Genomic DNA, 21,193 nt, shown 5'->3' on the forward strand with positions numbered 1-21,193 from the left:
AAAAAGTCCCTCTCCATCTTGTATGTAGGCTCCCTTCAGGTACTGGAAAGCGGCTATAACATCTCCCTGGAGCTTCTCTTTTCCAGGCTGAACAACCCACAAGTCTCTCAGCCTGTCTTCATAGGAGAGATGCTCCAGCCTTCCACTCATCTTTGTGGCCCTCCTCTGGACTTGATCTAACAGTTTCATGTCCTTCTTATGTTGGAGACTCCAAAACTGGACACAGTACTCCAGGTCTCACGAGAGCAGAGTAGGCAGGAAAGTCACCTCCCTTGACCTGCTGGCCACAGTCCTTTTGATGCAGCCCAGGATATGGTTGGCCGCCTGGGCTGTGAGCATGCACGGTCAGCTCATGTTGAGCTTCTTGTCCACCAGCACCCCCAAGTTCTTCTCTGCAGGTCTGCTCTCTATCACATTGTCTCCCAGTCTGTACTAATGATGAGGATTGCCCTGACCCAGGTGCAGGACCTTGCCCTTGGCCTTGTTGAACCTCATGAGGTTCACATGGGCCCACTTCTACAACTTGTCCAGATCTCTCTGGATCATATCCCATCCTTCCGGCATGTCAACTGCACGACTCAGTTTGGTGTCATCTGCAAACTTGCACTCAACCTCACCATCAATGTTATTGATGAATATATTAAATGGTACTGATCCCAGTCCTTTGAAACTTACAAGGTCAGCTATGACTCAGTCATTATACGCTGGGGTAAAAAACACAAAATATTTGGAAACTACAAACTAAGGAAAATAAAACTTGATGATACAGCTTAAATCCATTATTTGAAACCACAGAAAAAAAACACATACAGGAGTGGAAAATACAGAGGATGGAAAAATCTCCCTGTGAAATTAGTAAATGTTTGTGGCATAGTGAAATTCCCTAATGCTCTCACCTAGAATTTAAATCATCTGGATACCAACATCTGTAAGATATATTCCTACTTAACAACAGAAGGCTAGACGACTTCCAAAAAGAAAAAATTACCAATAGTCTGCAAGTTTCTATCTCTATATCCACTGAATACAACTGTATTCTCCCACTCAGTAAACAGAAGAGGCATTTTTCCACCCTTATTTGGCAGCCTCATAGGTATAGAACATCTATCTATTTTCTTCCAGTTGCAGTTTCCACTAAATAGATATGTTATTGAGGGGATTTGGTGCCTATATTCTGCTAACTCATTTACAACTAAGGCAATGATTTTACCTGAGGCACCACCAGCAGCTGGTTACCACACGTTTTGCAAACAAGACAAAAAGTGACATTCCAGAGACACAGAAAAACTGGCAAATCCATGTGACATTACAGACTCATGAGGTTGCCAAAGACAGATACTGCATTAGGAAAACTTTGGGGAGCATTCACAAATAGGAAGAGAAGACCTACAGAAATCTCTATCCAACTCCAGAAAGAGACAGAGTTTCTTTGTCACAAGAGGGATTCTATTACAAAAAAAAGGAAACCAGTGTATACAGATGTAGCTGATGTGAACCTAATTTTCAGCACATACCATAGGGAGTTCCACATACTGAATGTTTTTAAATGAACTGATGTCAGAACAAGCACTGGAGCTTCCAGTAGTGATATCCATCTAGCAGAAAATTAAAACATAACCGTGAGAAACTACAGTCCACATTTTGCATCAAAATAAAGTAGCACGCAAACACTTAAAGTGGGTCTTACAATTTTCTGTATTAATTTAAACTGCTGTAACCCTATTCAAGGGAATGTTAGATTTACTTCATAGTTCAGATGAACATAAAACAGAATTGAGTACATCTGTACTAAATTTAGCAGCTTTACTAAAAGCTCGCTTATTTTCTTTTGTAGTATTTGCTACATAGACAGGGCATTCCTATATCCACAACAATGTTAGTATCTCATTCAAATGAGAACAACTAAAATTTACTTTACCTCCTGAAGTGACTCTGTAGGACAAACAGCCATCTGATTTACTGCATCTTCATTTCTACAAGAGATTCATTTAAAGAATGAAGTAAGAATGTAGAAGTACAGCACCACAGTTCTTAGAACAAGTTTAAATCTAAAGCTTTCTGTTACTTTATTTCTGGGGTTCACAGTGAAAAAAAATACAACCCAAAAAAACCCCCAGAAAACTCAACACATATGAAACAACTACTAAGAACTGGGTTCACAATCACATCTGCCAACATTAAAACTGAAACAGTTGGTGAAGAACTTGGGCATATTAAAAATAAATCTTTAGCCAAATGTTTAACCAGAACTTACCTGATAAAGATTATTTTTACTTTAGATGGTGCACACTTGATTATTGAGGAAGCATTCTGATGAGTCCTTCCATAGAGTATTTCCCCATTTATCTATACAAAAGAAGGTAGTAATTATTTCTGAGAATATTTTCATTCCCTTATCCTTAAACTGATTTTTAAGCCTTAAAAAAATCCATTACCCTACATCTCTGGTTAATGCAGCAACTGTATTAAAGTAAGACTGTATTCTGTCCTGCTTTTGCTCCCTCTTCCAGGAAAATAATCCTAATAGTTTGATTTCAGACTAACACTATAACACTCTAATTCTTTGAGTTTTACAGGGTTGACTTGGTACATCATCTATTTCTACTTGCCATTGGTCAGCTCATGAGTGACCTGGTGATGAAGCAGAGCCATGGTAAATTCTAGGCAGAACAAATAAAGAAATTGCTTATATCCAGCAACGAGATTGCTAGTTTTTATTGAATCTCAACTCCAAGCCAGGCACTTTATACACAGAAGTCTGTACACTGGTACATTCACAATGTGAAGATTTGACCTGGCTATCATTGTCTTGACTTGGCAGAGCACATTCTCTGAAACCTCCTGAAGCTCCTGTGTTTCAGATGTGGTAGGAGCTATCAGTGTGAATTTGCAGAATAGGGATATTATTGGCTCACATTTTATTACCTGCATTTGTTCTTGGAAATGGAAAACTACAGTGCAGAAGTCCACTTTAAGAAAGGGGAAATGATTGGAAAAGGACAGCTTGGGCCTACACAAAGGGGAAATAATTCCACACACACTGAGGTAATACTAATAGAAGCAGAAACACAGCAAATAATGACTAACAGACACAAGACACTGAACTGGAAGTTGAGCGTAACAGCAACCCCTCAGCTCCCACAGACACCAGGCATGGTCACATGGATACTAAACCCTGACATTTATGCTGGAGGTGACAATCCAGATACAGCACTGCTTCCAGTGTTTTCCATTGGCTTGTGAACAATTACCACCAGGCTGTTAGTTGGGGGACAGGGCACGGCCTGTGAGAGTTGATGGACAGCTACTTGGAAACATAAGAAGCAAGCTCAGAGGTCTCCTCTCAGAAGAGGTGGAGACAATCTCTTAACATCAGTTTTTAGGTTTACAGCATGGACAGTAAGCAAGAAATCATATGAGAGTAGACTCAGATGTTTCGATGTGTTCTGAGGATACCACATCAAGGTTTTAAAAAAAGAGAGAGCTCCCAAGTCACACTGGGCTTTGCAACAAACCGGTTCCTCCACAAGATTTGTGCACACTGCCACAAATCCTTTAGTTTCTCTCCTAATCTGCAACCGCCAGCCTACATGGTTCACCCTCTCAGCATCTCCCTCAAGCTTTGTTCAGTCTCACTATTCCCTCCCCGATCCACCTCTCCAGTGCATCCTCAAATACCTTCACATACAGTTTTGAAGTTGCACAAAAGCACTTCTATGACAGTAATCTTACTATTATCAGAAAGAATGGGAAAAGCTACAGCAGAGAATACATCTGCAGGTGTCCTCAACTGAAGTGCGACAATACAAAAATATACCTTGTGCTCACATACATACTGGGAGTGTTAGCTGCACCTTCAGTGGTGGGGTCTCTCCACAAAAACATTAGGAAACAGTCCAAATGAGATCATGAGACAAAAGTCCACAATACAAATGGATCTGTTTCACCAATTTAACACTCATTTTGTACGTTACACAACATCGAAATATTTTCATCTTACCACACATCCAATAGGCAGAGAAGTAAACAAACAAGTCTGGAGTGCTCCACAGATGGATGGACTAAAGGACTTTTCCACGGTCTGAAATGCATTGCCCTTCCATACCTCTCAATGACCCAGAAACTGCTATCATCTCCCATTTTTAATCCATTTTACACACAGGCAACTTTGTTTACCACTACTATAACCAAGAAAAAACATCCCAGCTGCAATTATTTGGCATGTACCAGAATAAAAATCTGGTAGCATAAAGATGTGAACTTGGATAACCTGGGGACTTCAAAGTCCACTGAAGAACACTAGACCGCTATATTGCAGGAAGAATCTAATATTTTAATAAGTCGGTATGTTTTGAGTTCAGTAGAAATTGAAAAAACTCACCTCTAGTAACTCATCTGCAATCTGCAACCTGCCATCTTTGCCAGCTGCTCCATTTGGATCAATTCCCACTATAAAGACACTCATCCTGGATCGGTCTTTGTTACCAGCAAGACTAAGTCCCAGACCTGTCCTTCCTTTTTCCAGCTCAATCATGTGTAGGTCCCCAGGTAGATTTCCATAGCGCTGCATGATCTTTTCTAAATGTAAAAGCGCAGGCAGCAGAGGTTGGATTTACATTAGAAAGTTTCACAAGTCACCTAGAGAGTCAAGATCTGTGTGCACTGGGCAATATCTGACAGAAGAATCCCAAATCGGATGAGAAAATTTTAAGTGTAACCAACACTTCGTTTTAATCTAAGCCTTAGGTGTTTTATAACTAAAGCTCTAGTTCCTTGTTCTCCTTCTAACTTCAGAAAGCATTTAAACATCTCTTAGAAAAAGACTTTTCACGCATAAAAGCAATAATCTTCCATCCAGTAACACCTTCAGGTAACAGAAGCTGTCACATCAATCACTGCCATCAGTTATTTGCAGTGCACTGGAATTCTTAAACTAGCCCTACATATGAAACAGTGAATTTGGACCACAGAGGAGAACAAATATTGAAGTGCAATGAAGAACAAATTAGTTTTATATTTCACCACACACATCTGACCAAGCACAACTAAAAGCTGACAGTAACACTTAACATCTGAACCGCAAAGCACACGAGAGCAAAGTAGTTCATACTGGACCCCCCATCACTACAGTGCTATTTCAACACTGAATATTCCAAACATTATCACAAAAGATCAACTTACTCCAGCTGTAACCAAACTCATCCTCCTTCTCGACGTCCTCTGGGACGCTGCTAGATGACTGTGCAACATCACAGGTCATTCCTGAAAACGCCGAAGGAGGGGGCAGAGGCAAGTCACAAAGTAAAGTCTTTTCTGGCTCTACATCAGACTGACCAAGTGCCTGTGGAGAACAAAAAAAATGCAGTGGCTAACCAAATGAAGACTCTGTGCAGGATAAACTAGTACAAAAAAATGTTGAAATGGCAATAACTATGGCTTTGAAGTTTAAATACCAAGCAGCTGGAATTCTAAATGAGTAACAGCACAGAAAGGCTGCAAGAGATCAAAGATAGAAACAAACACCAGGCAAGGTAAGAGATAACATCACTCCAAAATGTATTCAGAAGCAAACAGAACGCACAATAAAAGCCCAATTCAGTAAAGTTTTATGTGCCACTTTACGTTGCAGAAAAGTCTCATACAAAGACTAAAGATTTTTTTTAATGTCACATTTGTAAATTACTTCTATTTCATTTTATTTTTTAAAAAACACCGCATGTAATTTCTTCCTATGATATGCTTTGGAAGCCAAAAAGGAGGAAAGGAAACAATGACCTTGGTGCTTTCAAAAATGTCTCCAGAAAAAAAGAAATAACTGGCTTTTTTAATGAAATGACAATTTAAAACTGAAATGAAACAGACAATAACTGAAGAAATCCACAGTAACTGGACTTTTTCAGTCTTATCTTATTCACTGTTTTCCTATAAACACACAAGGGAGATCAAATAAAGGAGGATACAGACTATATCACAAAAAAGAAAAATACTTTCGGTCTTGATTATGTGGTATATTCATATTCACAAAAAGATAAAAGTGGAAACACACGACTACTGCAATATAATGGTTAAATGCCCAAATTCACAGTCTGGTGCACCTCCATTCAAGTCAGTTTCCCTGATGAATATTGACTCTGATCAGGGATTTGGCTAAGTGTTTGTAATTTATATTATTTTGCCTTGCTCACAGTAAACATGTAGGAAAAACTCATGTCTGAATATCATCATTCTGAAGCTTATGCATGCCCAAGAGACTGGTATTTGGCAGATCAGCTGTCGTTAACAAACAAAATTTTAGATTAAAACCAAGTGTTTTTCCAACACCAGGATTTTCAGGTGTTGTCCTAGCTTCAAAGCTATGTTCTCATTATTTCAGCTTTCATCATCTCCATCAGCAAAAGTTTGAACACAGTATCTCAGATGGTGCCTCTGGGTGCCAAAAACAGCCAATTTCTTCATCAGAGGCAACAGTGAAATGGATAACAAACAACAACCTGGAAGACTTCAATCCACTGTAAATTAAGAATTTTTAAAAAACCCAGAAAGCTATCAATTTAGTCATAGCGAGATTTAAGGAAGGTCCCCTATCTGAGGGAAAATTAGTTACTTTCATTCACTGTATACTCCACAGTTTTAAAGAAAATGCAAATGCCCTATTTCAGTTCCTTCATTCTGCTTCTGCTTGAAAAAGACTTTCCTTTCATTCAGGAACTTGTTCTAGGAGCTTAATTAAGAAGTTATTAAATGTCAAAAGTGTGGGAAGTTTTAATATGGCACGCAAGCCAATCATTTATCTAAAAAATGCTATCAAAACACTATATAATTATCTTGTATCATTATATGAGTCACACTGATCTGTGCTTCAAATTGCAGACAATGCCATCCTGCTGAGATGATACTTTGCATCACAAAATTTCATTAAGGAATTATTTACAGCTTACGCAGATTATACTTGAAAACACGCAAATATTTACAGGGCAGACATAAACCTCAACAGAAGCAGCAAAGGCCTAGAAAAGACATTGACAGCTATCAGAATCAGAGAAGGGTGGAAACACTACTTCATAACATTCAAAGCGACTTTTCTTAATCAAAAATTCATGTATCCACCATGGAGAAAAGTTGGTGACAGACTTCTACCTCAAAGAAGAGTGAAGGGGAAAACAGTTCTAGAAACACTTATTTTTCAGAGTGCTTCCTTGAGTTTTAACTAGAAAGCTACATAACATACTGGGGGGGAAAAAGGAAATACAGTGTGAAAGCAGACCAGATCAGCAGACCTTACAGTAGTCTCTGTGTTTTAAAACCAAAACTAACATGTCACTTTATGGTGTTCTTGGTAACTGACAGTGTTCAAGAACTTTGCAAAATTAAAGGAAACATGACCAAAAATAGAATTAAAAAATGCTGTTGAGGTCCTCTATGAGATTTATAAGTGTATGGCTACATCTTGACATATTAGCACTTATGAACTACAGCCACCATAATCTGATTGATAAAAATGCTTCTTACTGTATCTCTGTGCACGTGTACATAAATCTGAACATGTCTGACGTTTAAGGAAAAGCTGAAATGAAAATAAAAGCAAGACTCCTTTGCAAGAAGGGTAAAAAGGGATTTGGATGAGGGGACCATGTCCCACCTTCAGAACTGTCTGCCACACATGCACTGCCAGCAGCAGAAGCTGTCCCCTATAGTTTACACACACATAAGACTTTTGCTCCCTGAATCGGGCCACACACAAAAATCCTAAAATGCTTCAAGTCATGAAATACTTTCAGTGTGTCATGGCACAGTATTTCATTTAAAATGCAAAGCATCAGACAGTGCACGAACCCATCTGGCTACCAGGGTCACTCCAATTACAGCCAAGCAAATATTAAAAATGGCAGCAAGGTTGGAGCAGTATCACTTTCAACAAAGGAGGCACACATGGAGGAAGAAGCAATACTCTGTAAAGTATCACAGGCCATGTACAAACGTACAGCACACATACAGTAGGACCCACTCACTGGAATCAAGACAAACCTTGAATGGTGTGGGAGCAAAAGGGTTAGTTGGGGAACAACGGAAGGTAACCCTAATTGGATTCGATACCTCCTACAGTGACAGAAAACAGCAATCCACATATTACAGCACCTTTGGCAATACACAGAATTATTAATAACTAATTTTTAATTACAGATGCATTTTACCAACTGCAGCAACTTTATTAGCTCCATTTCTAAATGGACAAAAGTATTTAAGGAGTTATTAAGGACCCTGATTCAGCAAAGTTTCTCCTGTACATAAACCTTAGCTCAGCAGAAGTGGACAGAGCTGTCATGAGGTCATTCTTATCTCAAAGTTAAAAACGGAATTATTCAGAAACTGCATAAACATCAAGTTTTCTCTAAAAATATGTGTAATCTTTTTCAGAAATACTTTTGAAAATGTAGAAAATACAAGCCATCATTTATGTTACGTTTCTAGTCCCTTTTCCTCAGAACTGTAACAAACACAAAGACAGATTTCAAAAACACACATGCAATTATTCACCTCATAACACAAAAAGGTTAATTGTACATTCAATATATTTGACAACATAGGAAAAGATAAAGGGCACAATCACTCCAAAGATCTATAACCAACTGAAAATTATTTTATTAAATCAGAAATGCATGCACAGCAGAATTAAGCCGTTATTTATTATAGTGTTAGTGGTTAATTCGGTTCCCAATATGAATAACATGCAGTAAGCACTACCCACAAAAAACACAAAACCTAACTCTTCTCCTATTTCCAAAGATGTCAGCACCCTGTTCACGGTGCATTAGAAGAATTTTCAAGAAGCTGAAGGAAAATACTTTCATCATCATGAAATAAAAGCTGCCAGTGTTGGGCATTTTTAATGCGAAAAGAAAAAAAAGAGATTTCAAAGCTGTGAAGTCCTAATCACACAAAAAGAAGTTAAGTTCATAGCAGAAAAATACTTCACACTGATGAGAGAGTTATGCTCAGGTGGATATTTTAACGTACACGACAGGAACTGATTTTGTACTTGAGAACCTATTCCTTTGGTAGCTCTGGTTAGATCAGATTTAGTGGTTATGATTAATGGATCTGGCATATTTTAATCTCTATAAAATTTTCTATGTGCATGTGTGTGTGTCTTTTTAATTCTCTACACAGAATTTCCACTCTCATCAGCACAATATTTTACACAAATTACTATAAAAGAAATTAAATCCAGAGAGAGACTAATGGCAAAGAAGCACACATATAATGTTTGATGACTCAAAAGCAGTGTGTCATTATCCAACCTTGTCAGTGTTGAACTGAGAAGAATCAGCAAACGGGTTAGTGCTGCTGAAGACAGCTGACCTACAGAAAAGACTGCTCTGCAGGGAAGGCAGGGAAGGGTTCTAAAAGGAAAACAATAGACACTAAGCAAAACCATTTTTAAACGAACCCTTCGTGACTCGTGGAACAAAACATATTTTTCAGCAATTTGTGCTACCCAAACAAGGTCTGCTTCCTGCACTTTGCTACAGGTAAGCAAAACTGTATTTGCCCTGTATTTCTATCAGCTATGTTGCATAGTCTTGAGGAAAAGCACTGATCCTGATACTTGTTCTAGCCCATAAAGTGCATAAAGTCCAGAATTCAGCTACATGAACAACAGAAAAAATTCTTGCTGTGCTATTTGCACAATTTTGTAAAAGCATCAAAGCATGTGGGATACTCTTACACGAGTTAATTACAAAACTGTGGATGTCTGGATTAGAATAAACACAGTTCTTTGTAATAGTGCAGTAGTTTTAGTTTTATTTTGAAAACCACAGATTAGTTCTCACAATCTGATTTATCTCTTGCTGTAACACACTCGTGTATTTCATAAGAGGCTTAGTAAAGTTAGGCATCTCCAAACAGACTCCATCTCTAACAACTTTTACAGATCACCTTGTATGTGAGTGCGCGCATCTAATTTTCTGAATCTGTAGTTTAATGAAACTAAATACTCCTGTCTTCTTAAACAACGTACTTTAGCATAGAGAAGAAAGTTTTCATATTTAGACAGATGTTCATACTTAGCAGTTTTTGTGCCATTCTCTGATATCAGAACCTGTTTAATAGAGGGGACTGCTCTGATTTTGTATCCTACGTTGGAAATACTGCTGAATGTATACTTAAGAGCAACTTCGACATTAGGTGTATCTACCTGGCAACTGCCTATATGTCTGAGTGCTGTTAATTTAACACTTCTGGAAAGCAACATGCATAAGTGGAAAGAAATGTGAAAAGCTTGCAGCATCAACTGACACATTTTTATCAAGGCAATTTAATCCATGTTGCTGTCTAAAAACTTCCTTAAATTAGTTTGCTCTTTTAAATGCTCCTGAAAATAAATTTAAAAATGCATTGCTAAATTTTTATTCTCAAATATGATTTTGCAGTACAAAAAGTAATGTAATTTGGAAAGACTGCATGTGTCTTAGTTCTACAGTATCTTTAGCAATGAATAATTAGAGCTGTGCATGAACAATGTTTCCTTCACTGGCAAGCCACTCAAATTTAACAGGCAGTTTCCCTATCATACAACAAGATACTCTGATTACACTAGTGATTCACATTGGTTTTGTCTCTTACAAAGAAAAGTTTGGGGAAAGTAATGATCCTATTACACTTTAACCATTAGAACTGTCATTTACATAAATTTTTAATTTGTATCGTGATGAAATTTTAAGATACTCATATAAGCATCACAAACATTTTGTATATAAATACTGAAATTCTAGTAAAAACAAAACCAAAACATCAGACACAGCAATTCAAAATCTTGCCTTTTGTATTTTGTCATGACAGCAGAGCACCTAAAATACTACTGCTAGCTCAAATCCTAATCTATGCAACTGTGTTGTGCTAACATGGACTGACTACTGTGATAAAATATAGAACATCTGAGTTTGCCTAAAGAGTTAGGTTTTAAACAATATGCATGAAGTATGCTTTTTTTGCACAGTCCAGGACAAGAAAACAAAATGCTAAAATAAAGGGTATTCTTTCTTTTACCGGTGGGTTTTTTTTGTGGAGTACTTTTTTTATAAGCAAACGCCAAAATAAGAGGATTTACTCTACCTTCTTTTTATTTTTCATTTTTTCAACAAACATATATTCAGCATTTCACATAGAGTAATGCTAAAACCCTACAAATTATCTGGGACCATAAATGGAACAGGTTCAAGCAGTGTTCAAGGCCAGGTTGGGTGGGGCTTTGGGCAGCCTGGTCTAGTGAAGGGTGTCCCTGCCCATGGCAGGGGGTTGGAACAGGATGATCTCTGAGGTCCCTTCCAATCCAAATCTTTCTATTATATAACCATGGTGATGGATTGATTCTTACTTAGCAATACTTAGAGCAGTATGAAACAGAGATTTGATGGATAACTATTGCTAGCAAAAATATCAACTACTTTTTCCCAGTCCTTTTCCATTATTCAGGCTATTATGCAGTACATTTAGGCTCTCTTTAACTACCAAAGCAGCAGGAATGAAGAAAACAAAGGGGAAGATACTGATTGATTAGCAACATGCCACTTGAAACTGCCCGCCATTCTAAATAAATAGTGTTATCATATTAAATACAGCTGCCATGTGCAAGCAGCTAGCTAGCTGGGTGACGGTACATGAAGGAAGGCAGGAAATTCCCTTATAAGATCTTATTATGAAGTACAGATGCAAGCTTCAGAAGATGAAGACAATAAATGAAATGCCATTTACAAAGTTCACAACACAAAGCACGTGTACAGTAAGCGCATTTGCAACATTTCTGCTTACAAAGAAACAAAAGTGTGTTAATAAACAGTCAAGAAATAACCAACAAGCTTAATAACTGGGAAATGAAGAAAACAAACAACTAGAACTAAATATAGCAAAGGAGCATTCTCAAAATAAAACTAAGTTGTTATAAAGTAATGGCATCGTTCCCATTCCAAACTGGCCTAAACATTCAGCAGTGGCAATTTTGTTCACATCACAGCAAATGCAAAAGCCTTACTTTAGTAGCTTGAGTATCAGTCACCAACATTCAATAGAGCTTTTCCATGCAACTTTACCTTAAATGACTGGCGACAAAATGGGTTAGTAGTTTTCTGCCCACAGGGAGCAGAAGCTGAAGAAGGGCTATAAAGAGACACTGGCTGGGGAACAAGAGTTACGAGACAACTAGTAAATGAACATGCAGCTTACACAAACTCTACAATGAGGAAATTTAGTTTCTAGTGATGCAAGCAACTTATTTTAAAGCTTAGTAGCTTTTGTCTGCAATGTCCATGCAGCTTAGTGACGGAAAACTTCCGTGTACTTCTAGGTCCTTTCATTAACGTCCAATGAATTTTTTAACAGGTGCTGTATTTCTGCATGCGCTCCTCAGACATGCTGTCAATCTCTAAGAGTTGGTTTTAGTTAAGACTCCTACTCTGCCCCCCAACAAATTATCTTTCTTGAGGCTTTTCAAAATAGTTTGAGGACGGCGTGCTGGAGGGTAATTCCAAATCCAAATCGATTTCATTCTAAACGGAAATAATACTTAAATCAAATCTTTGTTCCTAAAATAGCTGAGATGGAACTTTCAGGATTAAATATCCCATGCCCAAACACCACCACCTTGAACATTTTTTTCATCTAATACTACTTATTACACCTCTTCTCATGTTCGTTATGCTTACCGTTGGTCTGTTTATAATGCTCTGTACCATAAAGACTACTGGATTGCCTGCCTTCCGTATGGCTTCCACAGCTTGTTCATGGCTGGCATCTCTGAGGTCAATTCCATCCACCTGTAATTGGAAGGCCTCATCTTAACATTTCAAGAAGCTACAAGAATCATGAGTCAGCTTTGGATTTTGGTTAGGGAACTGCTACTAAAACCTCTACTACTGGTGGAAAGTTTTCCACTGAGTTGGCCGAAGGTCTCTCAGCTTTGAGATTTCCAAGAGCACTGAAAGGACATCAAATAAATATTCTCCACGGTTTTAAAAATAAGCTTTTCAACATTCTTGGTTCAGTCTCCATACATTTTCCCACAGGTAATGTAATAGAAAAGATATGATAGTAAGAAGAGATAAGGCAATGGGAAGAGACTGGTAGTGTCTGCCAAATATTCTTCCTATAAATCCTATTTCTGAATAACCTACCCCCCAGGACTTTATGAGATTTACAAACTGAAATTTGTTAAGGTGCTGGACAGTCTTTCACTACGGGTTATTGTGTCAGTACAGTGAACTTTTTTCCTTTTTTTTTATTTTATAAAGCAAGCTAAGACCAATTTTAGCTATTAGACACTCTCCCCAGAAGTTAATTTTTTAGGCCATCGCTGAACAGCTTTCTCTCTTCTAGAAAAATGCATTTACAAAGGATGGCTAAGGACAAATTTTTTGCCGTGCTGCTTTTCCTCATGTCTTTGGATGTACTGGTGTGTAAAACAGTTTGTTTTCTGATCCAGGAAAGAACCAAGTTATGGTGAGGTTAGCATCAGTAAAGCATTCTCACAATGACACAATAGAAGGTAGAAGCTATCACAGAAAGGTTATTTGTTAGTGGCAATTCTTGCACACAAAGTTACATAGTGAGGATCACCCCTACTTTTCAATTGTCTAACCCTACTTTAAACTTAACCATCCAATGTAAATAAGAGAGAATGAAAACAACGTGAGAGAGGAAATTCTAAACCTATGAGGAACCAAACAATAACACTAAGGCTCTCCAACTCCCTGTGCCTAAAATACCGCAAGCACTAGTAGAGAGAAAAGCCTAGACACACCATAGGTTGAGGAACCGAAATAATCCGTTCAGAAACAGTCACACTAACACAACATTAGCTACTTAATTTCACTCACCCACTTCATCTTCTGCAAGCATCATTGTCAGAGACAATCACTGCACTAATAAATGCAGATATGAATGTTTTCTAACTTTGTGGCCATGAAGTAAAATTCTACCTTCCAGCTTGTTATACACTGGAAACTCTTCCATCCTGGTGCAGAAAGTGCTATCTATATGAAGGTATTAATTCAAGATCCTTTTCATGGATCCTGTAGCAGATGGTAAACTACATAAAGCAAAACCAGTCTGATACAGGGGAACAATCACCATCTCCAACACCCTGCATGTTACGTTCTTACTGATGGACAGCCAGCTAAGTACATGCAGCAGGGTGAAGACGAGTGCAGTGCCTAATGGCCTGCCACTGGACATGGGGTTAATGTCTGGCTTATTAATAATCACCACAGGAATGACACACTCCTTTCTCTATGCTCGTTCTTCAGTATCTTTAAGCAAGAAAGCAGAAGTGGCTGCACAAGCACAGGACTGTGCTAAGCAGTGGAGAAATGTAGGTAAGTTCTAACACCAGTGGCTACCCTATCCTCAGGTATGGCACAATACTCTTCAAGTGCTCTGTATCAAAACCTGTTTTCTTCATGTCAGCAGGAAAAAAATTCTGTCCCCTCTAATTCCTGCACAAGATGCACAAGAACAATGAGATCTGTTTATGATTTAACAGCAAAATAATCTTAGCATTTATTTGCATCATTTTATATTCACTGGCCACTTCTGATGCTACCCAATGTGCAACCGTAAAACCTTTCAGCTTCACTAAACTTCATTTTTTTCCTACATATGCTGGCTTTATAACAGGCAGGTACAACTGCTGGCTTTGTAGACCCCTGTTCATAGTCAGTCTATGTTCTAGGTTGTATACTGAACATCACAGATGGTACTGCACACAAACATCAGCAGATGGTACTACGCCCTGTATGTCTCAAGTGATGCTAGCTGAAACAATTACACAGCTTTCAACCCAAGATCACACATCCACCTCAGCAGATCTCGAGCTGCTCGGGGTATTGCAAGCAAAAGGCATTTGGTACCTCCACGATCCGATCTCCAGTTTTCAACGTTCCATTTTTCCCAGCTGGGCTGTCTTCCAGGATGTGCTTTATAAAGATCCCTCTCATCATTTCTCCACTACTCAGGCGACTCCCCATCCCTCGTCCTCCAACAATGCTAATCCCCAATGACTTGCCGGGCTCTCTCCAGAGTTCAACCCTGTTGTGACAAAACAAGTACTAACATTAATCTAACTCGGTTGTGGTTACGACTGTGTTGGGCACTGAGTACACCTGGATTTGCACAATGGTTTAAACAGATGCAGAATACTTCCTCCTTGGAAAGTTTTAGCAGGACTTCTGAATTTGTCAGAAACTGTAATTCTTTTCATTTTATTTTAGATTTTAATCAAAACTTTGAATCCTTCCCTTCATCTGTTCTTATGGGCTCCCAGTCCATACAGATAAATTATGAAAGCAATCGAGAAACTGCTAGATTGCAGGGATTTAGCCCAACTGAAGTAAACATCAATGGTGATTTACTCCTGTAATGCATACTATACATTAAGTGCAGCATTTCTGCTGCTTTCTTCTTCCTTTTCAAATATAACACAGGTTTTAAAATTTTTTAATTTCAGATGAGATTTTACATTGTGCAACTAAATCTCTACTTACTTTCTGGGCTGGTTCCAATTACTGAAAGCTGCATTTTGAAGTTCACTTTCTTCTCCCTCTCCCTCTTCACGTTCTGGAAGCTCCGGAAGTTCCATGCTGATGAACAAGAACATGCAATTAAGTTTTAAAGAACCTAGGTAAGCCCTAGATTTCACTGCAAAAATTTATGTAGTGGTTCACCCTGCCAGGATTAGAATCTGTAAACAGGATTCATGTAAGATACTTCTTTTTCAGATGTCTATTATAATACCTATTGTTTTGGGATTCCCTGTCCACTGGTCTCCACAATTAAGTTGCTATCAACTGACAGCCACAGAATAAAAGACTACACTTTGGAACTAGAACCAAATCAAAGCTGAAGGTAATTACTTTTTTTTTTTTTCAAAATGGAAAAAGCAGCATGCTTTTGGAGACTAATTTCAAGAAAACAAAAAGTATTAGTTATTTTGAATATTCTGGCCCATAACTGTAATGAATTCATGAAACTCCAGGAAAAGGACAGCATCCTTCATTCTTCCTGGTGTATGTTCTGGACAGACCATGACGCCAGATTCTTATGTTGGAAGCACTGCCTATTTGTGGTGATCCATAAATCAGATTACATGGTACTTAAGAGAAGTTTAGGATTAGGCAGCATTCAATTTCCTTTCTGAGTAGGATCAAATACCATCTATAGGTAGAAGTTTTACTCCTGGTAAAAATGTCAGAAAAATTTGCTAGCCAAAGCAAAAACTGTATTCTGAACAACTTTTTATTATAATGGCTGCTAGTCGGAAGAAAAGAATCCATCTTTCAGCTCTTCTATATAAAACTTAACTTCCTGAACTGCGTAAATTATATGGGAAGAGTTACATCTTAGACCCCTGTGGGAGAAAAGAGTAACTCTATTGACTCACCTGACAGAATACGAATGAAAAATTTCGAGTCTCACAGCTCCCTCTGTCTGTTCTCCTAAACTGGCCTTGTACTTGTCCAAATTTTCTGCTTTCACATACTTAATACTGCAATAAAATGGGATATGATTAAAATGATATGAGGACTGCTGCTCCTACCTTTAGTAGGTGTGAGGAAAGGAAATGAGGAAGCCACCCAAGAATACTTCATATAGTCATTAACTTCAAAGCCACAACACTGCTATGCTGGAAACATGGAGTTACACGAATACTTTGTGATTTGCAATAAACATGCAGTTATGGTCAAAATAGGGAGCTGAACAGCACCTAATTTTCTGTGGGCTGGCCACTCGATTTTACTTGAACAGTGACAAGAGTGTGATAGAGAAAATCCAGCTTCAGTCAAAACAGATTCCTCAAGCAAAGACAAACACTGAAGGATCTTTTAGGTGTGAAATACGGTTACCATCCTAAACGCTGCATCATAATGTGCCTGGGAGGTGGCTTGCAGGAGGTTTTGTGTTTCACTAGGCATTTTGTACCTATTTTAGGTTTCTGTGCTTTTGATGAAAAATATTGCATGGGTTTGGATATACAACTGTGTTAGAGCACACCACCCATGCCACAGGGAGCAATTCCCTGCTCTCTGTCTTTTCAGCCAGCTTGGCACAGCCAGATGGCATGCAGACTCCTGAAGCCCTCCTGTAACCCCATCAAGTCTGGATGCCAGAAACAGAAATGGCCCAACAGACTGGGGAGGGGGAAACAAAGAGAAGGAGGAAAGATTAAGGTATGAAGGACACAGAAACTTCTCTCTGAAGGCAAAAGGACACCATGATCTAAGAATGATCTAAGAAGGGCTCCTTTCTGTCACTCCCTGACAGGAGTCCTTTTCTGTACGTCACTCCATGACTGGCTGTCTAAATTTCCACTCTCATTGCTCTTCTGCTGAACACAGCAAGCAGCAGAAGGCAAAGCAAATGAACTTTCATATGACTAATGCTGTCTATCCAAAACACTTTAGCGAAGTCATCAAAACAACCATCTATCTTTGTCTTCTTTGGCTGTGCCCAAGAAAGTTCCCTACCTCCTCTCACACCTACTGTGTCTAGAAAAGTGCAGAAGATGGTCATTGAGGAGGTGCCTAGGGTGCGGAACAGGGAGAATCTACCAGTTCTTTCAATGTAAACTTCTAAATCACCCACTTTATCACCAGCTTATTTTCGCTTCTTAAATGTGCTCCCTCTCTTGCTTTGGCCTTTTTTTCAAACACCAAACTGTTTATGTACTTGATGCCATGTGTCTGAAGTGCTGGGGAGTCAACATGTCTTAGGGAACACTCAGCAGCAGGTCACTGACTCTAAATTGTCTTTCCTGAGGGCACTCCAGCACTGCGAAACCAACAACACACAGAGCAGTTATTCTGCGAAGCCCTAGCAGTGAAGCAGAGAGAAAAAAGAGGGAAAGTTTTTGAAAAAAAGCCACCACTATTACAATAAATAAGCACTTCTTGGCCATCTCCAAGTGCAAGTATATCAAAGTGCTAGTTTATCAAAGTGCTAGTATTATGGTCACAAAACTCTCATGCGGCAAATGCTGCTGCAAAAGCACCACCCAGTAAGCCCGTAAGAATGCCTTGCCTCTGCAAGAGAAAAGCAAACTGAATTTCAGTGAAAGAAAAGGTATCATTCATTCAGTCAGATTCATCAGTTATCCCAAGCAAAATCATCAATTTTCATCCTATAAACATAAGTAGGAAATAAGGTATTTTCCACTGAAAGACAGCTGCAGGAAAGAAATCACAATTGCAAGCAACACTGCTGCTGGCTAGAAGGCTTAGACAATCTCCTTTATATTAAACTGCAGCTGGAAGCTGTTGTTCAAAGTAGAGAAAGGAGAATGCCAGGCTCCTTAACAGGAAAGAGATATACCGAGATGCAGCCTCGGTTAGTGTGATCACTGATGGTAAAGTGTCAAACACCTTTCAACTCTTGCCCTTTTGGGCAAGGAGTACGTAGCAAACCATTATGCAAGGTTCTAAGGTCCAAGAGGAGTAGCAGTCCTTTGCATCACGCTTCTGTGAGACATCAGCTTTGGAGATCAGCTAAGGGGGGGGGAACAATAGACACTCCAGTTTCTAGCATATCCTTTCTTCTTTCATTACGAAATGAGTAACTGACACTGTGCTGGGATATCCAAAAAGTATGGCTCAAAAGATCAGAGATTCATAAACCAGTTTGGGCTGGAAGGGACCTTAAATATAATCTTGTTCAAATCCCCCTGCCATGGGCAGGGACACCCTCCACTAAACCAGCTTGCCCAAAATTCCAATCAATCTGGTCTTGAATGTTTCCAGGGAGAGGGCAGCCACAGCTTTTCTGAGCAATCTGTTCCAGTGCCTCACCATCATCACAGGGAAGAATTTCTTTCTTTTATCTAATCTGACTCTACTCTCTTACAGTTTAAAGTCATTACCCCCTTGTCCAATCACTACATGCCCTTGTAAACAGTCACTCTCCAACTTTCTTGCAAGCCCCTTTAAGGTACTGGGCAGCTGCTGTAAGGTTTCAGCTCATCTTCATAGGAGAGGTGCTCCAGTCATTTGATCATTTTTGTGACCCTCCTCCGGATTTGCTCCAACAGGTCAGTGTTCTCCTTATGTACAGTACCCCAGGAGGGGTCTAACAATGGCAGAATAGAGGGGGAGAATCACTTCCCTCAACCTGCTGGTCACGCTTCTTTTGATGCGGCCCAGGGTACAGTTTGCTTTCTGGGCTGCAAGCACACATTGCCAGGTCATTCATCCAACACCCTCAAGTCCTTCTCCTCAGGGCTGCTCTCAGTCCATTCATCCACCCAGCTTGGTAGTTGCACTTGGGATTGTGCGAACCCACATGCCGGCCCTTGCACTTTTTCCAACAAATATGTTAAACAGCTCCAGTCCCAATACTGACACCCAAGGAATGTCACTCATCACTGGTCTCCACTTGGACATTAAAGCACTGACTGCAACTCTTTGAGTGCAATCATGCAGCCAATTCCTTATCCACCAAGCTGTCTATACATGAGATCCATGTTTCCCAAAGTTAAAGAAAAGGTTGTCGTGCAGGGCATTGTCAAATGCTCTGCACAGGTCCAGGCAGATGAGGTCAGTAGCTCTTCCCTTATCCACCAATGTTATATCCTCATCAAAGAAGGCCACCAGATTTGTCAGGCAGGATTTGCCCTTAGTGAAGCCATGCTGGCTGTTACAAATCAGCTCCTTTTTTTACATGTGCCTGAGCATAGTCTCCAGGAGGATCAGCTCCATGATCTCCAGGCACAGACATGAGGCTGATAAGCCTGTAATGCCCTGGCCTCCCTTTTTCCCTTTTTAAAAATGGGGGTTCTGTTTAATATTTCCCAGTTATTGGGAACTTACTGACACAACTTCACCAATGCAGTGGTCAGCAGCTTAGTCACTTTATCTACCAGTTCGCTCAGGACCTACAGATGCATCAGGTCCCATGGACTTGTCCACCTTCAGCTTCCTTAGATGGTCTCAAAACTGATCTTCACCAGTGTTTATTTTTATTCTCACAGTCCCTGTCTTTGCCTTCTGCAACTTGGCTGGTGTAGCCAGAGCAAGTTGCCAGTCAAGACTGAGGCAAAAATGTTCCCAAGTACCTTAGCTATCTCCATATCCTGGACAACCAGGTTTCCTGTTTTCTTCCAAACCAGGCCCACATTTTCATCAGTCTCCCTTTTATCACTGATGAACTTACAGAATTTTTTTTTTTTGTTGTCCTTGTTGTCCCTAATTCTGGAAGGTGTTCAACTTTCCTAACCTAATCCCTGGCCGCTCATACAGTATTTCTGTATTCCTCCCAGGCTACCTGCCCTTGCTTCCACCCTCTGTAGGCTTCCTTTTTGTGTTTGAGTTTGCCCAGGAGTGCCTTGTTCATCCATGCAGGTGTCCAGGCATTTTTGCCTGGAGGAACTTGATTTGGATGCATCGCTCCTGAGCTTGGAGGAACTGATCCTGGGATGCTAACTAGCTTTCTTGGGCCTCTCTTCTCTCCAGGTCTTTGTCCCATGGTACTCTACCAAACAGGTCCCCAAAGGGGACAAATTCTGCTCTCCTGAAGTCCTGGGTAGTGAGCTTGTGGTGCATCCTCCTCACTGCCCTAAGGATCTTGAACTCTACTACTAGTGCCAAAGCTGCCCTTGATGGTCTCAACACCCTTGTAGGTTGCTTACAAACAGCACCCAAAAGTAAGTTTCTCTTTCTGCCTTTCTGCAAACAACACAGGAACTGAGATGAAAAGAGGTTCATTACACCATTTTTAAAAATGCACCTAAAATGGAGCAACTGAATTACCCAAGTTGATTTCCCATTGTTGATAGTATCACAGGGGCTGTAACGTATTAGCTCTTTGAAAATTACATTATTTCTAATCTAGTGCTAAACTACAGTTCTAATTATCTAATTTAAGCATTCAAAGAAACATTCAATATGTTTTTAACTGTTCATTCTAATCTAGAACTAAACTTCAAGCAGCTGGCACGAGCTGCACGGTCATCAGCCCTTGTCCTCATGGGGGACTTCAACTTCCCTGACATATGCTGGGAGTACAGCACAGCACAGAAGAAGCAGTCTAGGAGGTTTCTGGAGTGCATAGAGGATGCCTTCCTGATGCAGCTGGTCAGAGAGCCCACAAGAGGAACTGCCCCGCTAGACCTGCTGTTCATGAACAGGGAAGGTCTGGTAGGAGATGTGAAGGT

General features: G+C 39.6%; 1 protein-coding gene across 1 annotated transcript in view; it reads right to left on the bottom strand.

Annotated features, from left to right (window-relative positions):
- Positions 1–21,193, bottom strand: part of MPDZ (multiple PDZ domain crumbs cell polarity complex component) — a 113,836-nt gene that overhangs the window by 15,031 nt on the left and 77,612 nt on the right. The window contains exons 23-34 of the mRNA XM_084278647.1: positions 16,433–16,537; positions 15,537–15,632; positions 14,904–15,081; positions 12,702–12,812; positions 12,090–12,173; positions 9,300–9,401; positions 8,026–8,097; positions 5,182–5,341; positions 4,382–4,578; positions 2,255–2,346; positions 1,919–1,973; positions 1,515–1,595 (exon numbers count right to left, since the gene is read on the bottom strand). Of these exons, the coding sequence (XP_084134773.1) occupies positions 1,515–1,595; positions 1,919–1,973; positions 2,255–2,346; positions 4,382–4,578; positions 5,182–5,341; positions 8,026–8,097; positions 9,300–9,401; positions 12,090–12,173; positions 12,702–12,812; positions 14,904–15,081; positions 15,537–15,632; positions 16,433–16,537 (1,333 nt within the window). The remainder of the gene's footprint in view (positions 1–1,514; positions 1,596–1,918; positions 1,974–2,254; positions 2,347–4,381; positions 4,579–5,181; positions 5,342–8,025; positions 8,098–9,299; positions 9,402–12,089; positions 12,174–12,701; positions 12,813–14,903; positions 15,082–15,536; positions 15,633–16,432; positions 16,538–21,193) is intronic.

This window comes from Gallinula chloropus (genome assembly GCF_964237585.1).
Source record: "Gallinula chloropus genome assembly, chromosome: Z".
In the NCBI taxonomy this organism is placed as follows: Eukaryota; Metazoa; Chordata; class Aves; order Gruiformes; family Rallidae; genus Gallinula; species Gallinula chloropus.